At 48.6% G+C, this 5,553-nt stretch overlaps 1 protein-coding gene across 1 annotated transcript; it reads left to right on the plus strand.

Moving 5' to 3' along the window:
* Positions 1-321: 321 nt before the first annotated feature.
* Positions 322-5,553, plus strand: Il24 (interleukin 24). Its single transcript, XM_027418080.2, has 8 exons — positions 322-349; positions 662-714; positions 1,010-1,080; positions 2,259-2,448; positions 3,170-3,232; positions 4,029-4,187; positions 4,607-4,681; positions 5,470-5,553. The coding sequence occupies exons 1-8, from the start codon at positions 322-324 to the stop codon at positions 5,551-5,553; spliced, it is 723 nt and encodes a 240-aa protein (XP_027273881.1).

A 5,553-nucleotide genomic window follows, 5' to 3' on the forward strand; every position in this document is an offset into this window, starting at 1 on the left:
GTATGTTTATATGTGGAGAGAATGCATATAGTATTTCTGTATTACTTTAATACTTTCTCCTTACACTTTTTTTTTATGGGAAAAGTAGACCAAACTATTTATTTATTTGACTGGAACTCATGTAACTCAAATAGGTCTTAAACTGAATATGTAGCTAGGAATGGCCCTGAACTTCTGATCCTCCTACCTCTACATCCCATGTGCTGGGATGACAGGCATGTAACAGCAGGCATCGTTTTGAATCTTTAAAAATAAAATTTTGTAGATGTAGGAACTACAGTTCAGAGAAGCTTGGAAAGTGAGTGGCTTCACTCGTAGACAATGGGGAGTGTAGGGATCAGCTCATCAGGTGAGGTCAGTCCCAGGTCTCATCTCACCTGAGGGACTGATTTCTGCCTTTCCCCATTGTCTACCAGCAAAGGGTGACTCGGTGGTGAAGTAATTCTCTGGGGAACTATGACCAATTTCCCTTCCTCCACATTCCTCTCTAATTCTGCCACTCCCTGCCAGACCCCTTATATACAGTTCTCCCAGCCTCGCTCACCTGGACACACTCTTACTCTTGAAATCGCTTCCGCCACTGAGACGGGAACTTTCTAACCACAAGAATACCCCCTACCAATGAATGCTGAGAGAGCTTGTCCAATTTTTCCCACCGCAGACAGAACCAGCCACTTTCAAATAGAAGCCCCAAGCATCACTTCAGGACCTGAGGTGAGTGGTGGGGCTTTCCACAGCCTTTGCTCTCAAGTTTTAGGTTGTGGCCTTGTTTGGGAATGCAGACTTAAGGGCCGATTGGCATAAATCAACCTTTTGAATGTTTATAGAAGGCAATAACCGAATGAGGAGTTGCTTATTCACGCTTAACAGCAAGGAGAATTGGTGTTGGATGGGAGGAAGGTCAAGGGGCTAATAGACCCAGAGATGAACGCCAAGAGAAGCTGGGAAGCCCATAGCATTTGGAAGATGAGAATGGGCTCTGGCGTTGGGTACCTGTTCCCTATTCCAGGTGTTCATGTTCATTCCAATGCTGGTTCCTCCTCTCTCTGCCATGCTGGGGTTGGAAGACAATTTCTTCAGGTGTGAGGAGAGTGTGTGAATAAGAAGGCTTTTATATGGTTGTAGAAAATAGGGAGGAAAGAGGAAAGAGAGAAGAAAAACAAAGAGCAAGGGCAGCGTGGAAAACAATTTTCTGTGGTAGTCATGGAGGCACGGTGCTGACTCCTGCTTGAGGGCCTGCCACGCTCATTCCCATTGGCAGTTCAGAGAAGCATTTTGAAAATGACTCACCTGGGACTCACAGCCCTCTTTCTGGTTTCACTTACTGGAAAGATCAATTCTTAGAGTTAGGAGTGCGTCTGCCAACTGAGATGGCAGAGTTGAGTGTGTGACCCAGACTTGCCTTCTGTGCCTCTCCCTGTGGGCCTTGGTTGACCCTGGGATCCCTTGTGCTGAGGTGTGAAGGCTGCTTGTCTCCTGGAAGGAGAAATAGTTCTGCTTAAGTCTCCCCGGTGACTCAAGGGCAGGGCCTAGAAATCAAAGGACCGAGTGAGTTTGGGATCTCTTGATGTGCTCCTAGCTGAATTCTTCCTTCCTCTTGGCCTCATTTCTGTTGGTGGCCAGGAGAACTGTGATGGAGAGAAGGAAGGCGGTGCGGGTGTGTGGAGGTAGATGAATATGATAATGGAGGGCAAAGAGGTAGCAGCGCCAGCAGCTGTGAGATGGAGGGTGGCAGGACCCATGTTCCACTCGAGCACACCCTGCAAGGCTTGCAGTATTCTCCCCTGGGAAGCCACTTGCCTTAGGACCTGTTCTGTTCTATCAGAACATTAGACATTGGACAGTTTATAAGAGAAGATGTTTGTCTCACCGTTCTGGCAAGCTTATTATCAGGGGTGATGTTTGCTCAGTCCTTTTGGTTGATAATCCTAGAGCACACTCACATAGTCCCAGACAGTGCCTGGTGTCCTGTGGTAGACAAGGCAGAGCGGAAGTGGCTTTTACAAAACCCACTCTAACGCTATCCCATCAACCAGTAATCCACACATTCATGAATTCATTCAAGAAGGCCAAGATGTGGTACTTCATCCCCTCTTAAAAGGTCCTGCTTCTCTGTACCTCACAGGGTTTCTCTAGCCCCAGCATCCCATTTGTGTGTTCCTAATGGTGGCTTATCTCAACCCCTGGAACGTTATTTAGGGGTGTAAAGCTCCGAGGCAGAGGTTGGCTTCAGGCTAGCGCCTCCTTTCCTTCACCAGAGGCCCCTGCCCGTCTTCGACACAGATGAGCTCAGCACGTCAGAGTCTTTCCTGCCTGAGCCTCATCCTTCTTGTCTGGAACCAAGTGCCAGGGCTCCAGGGTCATGAGTTCCGATTTGGGCCTTGCCGAGTGGAAGGGGTGGTTCTCCCAGAACTGTGGGAGGCCTTCTGGGCTGTGAAGAACACCGTGGTGAGTAAAGGCTTGCCCTGGATCCTTCCCGGGTGTTTCCCCCGTGGGGGAGGACATGTTTTCAGGGCTCTGGGTCCCTTCCCAGCTCTCTGAATCAATTTCCTACATCAGAACTTTGATGAGGTCGGGAGGTTGCATATATCAGTGCTATCCGTGAGGAAACTGACGCTCAGCCATGTGTGGCCAGCCTCAGGTAAAAGAAGTGGAGCCCGGGGGTTGGGGGGGGGATAAAGGGGCCCATGAGTGGTCCGACTTCATCCTGAGTGGGCTCCAGCTCTAGGTTTAAGGAGCAGGATGAGAGGCTGAGCTTTGGAGAGTTCTCCAAGAGCAAGAGACAGCTCCTAGGTGCTCCCATCTGCTTCCCATAGGAACCGTGGAGATGAACCTTACCCTTTGTGGCTCCTAAAGCCAAAAGGCGTATTTTCTTGTGTCTTATATGAAGCAAATGACCTGTTTCAAGTCTGTGGTCAGGCTCTAAGGACCCCTGTCGGTCCATGTGTCCCTTTGGGATGAGTAAGCTTAGCGGTTTTCTGTAGACAGATCTGCACCTCCTCCCCAGGAGCTAGCTCATTACGACTCTTCCTGGATCCTCCTCTGGTCCCTCTGACCTCCGAAGTCTTACAGATGGGATAGAGTTTGGAGTTGGCTAACAGTGTATCAGCAAGATTGGCTCCTGTACCTATCCCTAACCTGGAGACATCTTTTCTTTCTGTTTCCAAAGCAAGCTCAGGATGACATCACAAGTGTCCGGCTGCTGAAAGCACAGGTTCTTCAGAATGTCTCGGTAATCAGATGGTGGGGAACAGGATAGCTCTTCAAGAGGGGCTGATGGGAGCCCTTCCTTTCTGCTCTGAAGTGACCCTACGTGGGACAGGACAGGGCATGAGGCAGGGTGGTCTCTCTCTGGGGTTATTACTCTGTGGGTAGGGGCAAGGGTGGGGACTGAAGTTCAGAAACATCATTTCCCACTAAGCCAGACACTTGCCTGCCGTCTTTCTTTTGCTTATGGAAACATAGTGAGCAACTACAGAGGTGAGCTGGTATTTTACCCCCATCCTTTTCTCTGTGGTCTAGACAGTCTGTGTATATGAACAGACTGAACCCTGAGGGCACCAAGCTTCTGGAGCAGAAAGGGCCGGGTAGCACTTGTTGTATTCAAGGGTATCAGGTTTTCTCACTCTTCTCCTGCCAGTCATTTTCCTTCTAACTCTCAATCCCAAAGTCCAAGTTCAAATGCTTTCCCAGGATTCATCGTGTTAATGAGGCCATATAGTAGAGGAGAAAGGTTATATTATCTGGGGGGTGGGGATGGGGGGTGGGAGGGCGGGCCAGGAGGCCTGGGAGCTAGGCTAGCATCTGGGATGGCTGAGTTGTCCTGGGTGGGTAACTTCTTTCTTTGGTCTGGGTTCCTGCTGTGACTCTCAAGTTGCTCCACAAGACTCATGCTGTCTCTTCAGACCCATCTAGTGCCACCATCACTTCAAGGAGACCCTATGGCATTCATCTTGCTTTGAGTGGCGCATAGGTTTTCCCTTCAGGGTCAGGATGGAAAAGGCCTCAGTGATTTGATTCTTTCCCAGGATGCTGAGAGCTGTTACCTTGTCCACAGTCTGCTGAAGTTCTACCTGAACACTGTTTTCAAAAACTACCATAGCAAAATAGCCAAGGTCAAGATCTTGAAGTCATTCTCCAGTCTGGCCAACAACTTTATTGACATCGTGTCAAAACTGCAGCCTAGTGTGAGTAGGTCACGACTGGAGCCTGAGAAATGATATGCTTGAGAAACTGCCCCTCCCTCAAGGCAGTCCTGGCTTCCACTCCCAATAAAGAGTCATGAGTGTTACGGAAAAGGGTTATAGGTTCAGGTCTCTATCTGCTCTCATCTGATAGGCAACCCTTGCAAGGTGCTCAGCTTCCCTGGGCTTCAGTTTTGTCATCCGTAAGATGGAGTGACACTTCTTCCTGTAGAGATTGCTGCAAGGAAAGGTACAGCCCTTTCATATTCTGGGAATCTGGCTCTGGCTTCCTTGAGAGTGTGGGACTCAGTGCAGTCCTCAAAGGATCTGGGAGCCCCACCCTGGTATCACCAGGAAGAGCAGGAGGGGTGATCCTCCACTCTGATTTAACTTTAGGAACATTTTTTTTTTCTGATACACAGAAGGACAAGGACATGCTTTCCATTAGTGAGAGTGCACACCGGCGGTTTATGCTGTTCCGCAGAGCGTTCAAACAGGTAAGGCTAGGAGCCTGCCTACTTGACAGAAGCAGGTTAGCTTGAACTGTCACAGGGGAGTGCCCCAGAGACACTTGAATGCAGGTGCCCCCTTTGGGCTTGCCCCAGACCCACCTGACCTGGGAGGAAGACAGGTATATTTGCAAAACTCAGCATCTACTTTGCCAAAGTGCTCTTTTTTCCTGTTAGTTTTCCGATGGAAATGCCATCGTATTTTCTTACAAGATGGTTTGCTATTGAGGACTTTCCCTAGGAGAAAGTTTTACAGGCATCTAATATCAGAATTGAGAAAGAAGATGGACAACTCACCTTCCAATACATCTGCATCATTTCTGCAGAGTTCAAATGGTTCATTTGAATAAAAGATATAGAAGATTGTATTAGATCTTTCTAAATTAACACACCAAAGAAAATCCAAATCTCAGCCCTGGTACCTTCACCCTCAAAGAAAAACATCCTTGGTTTTGATCACTTTATGGAGGAGCAGGTACACCAGTCTACTTGCCCAGTGAGTGTACCACATCTTCCCTAGGTCACACCCCAGGCGCCCTCTTATGTTCCAGATACCATGTTCTTCTCTGGCCCTTTACCTACTACTCAATATCCACCTTTCCTCACCCTGGAAACAAATACACATAGATGGGGTTCAAGTGATGGGTGGATCCATTTATCAGAGGCCATTCTCCAGGTGACACAGCTAAATTGGAATCCCTTTCAGGCAAGCCAGGTTGGAAGGAAACTATTCTCAAAGTCAACATTGCTGACCCCCAACTTTCCATTCGCTGCAGATGGACACAGAAGTGGCTTTAGTGAAAGCCTTTGGGGAAGTGGACATTCTCCTGACCTGGATGCAGAAATTCTACCAGCTCTGA

Source organism: Cricetulus griseus, chromosome 5 (genome assembly GCF_003668045.3).
Source record: "Cricetulus griseus strain 17A/GY chromosome 5, alternate assembly CriGri-PICRH-1.0, whole genome shotgun sequence".
Classification (NCBI taxonomy): domain Eukaryota; kingdom Metazoa; phylum Chordata; class Mammalia; order Rodentia; family Cricetidae; genus Cricetulus; species Cricetulus griseus.

Bases quoted from the DNA above. Each gene is read 5' to 3' on its own strand.
- Il24 (XM_027418080.2), top strand. From the start codon at position 322: ATGGGGAGTGTAGGGATCAGCTCATCAG. The intron at 2,449-3,169 runs GTGAGTAAAGGC...CTGTTTCCAAAG, and splicing joins GGGCTGTGAAGAACACCGTG to CAAGCTCAGGATGACATCAC. The intron at 3,233-4,028 runs GTAATCAGATGG...ATTCTTTCCCAG, and splicing joins AGGTTCTTCAGAATGTCTCG to GATGCTGAGAGCTGTTACCT.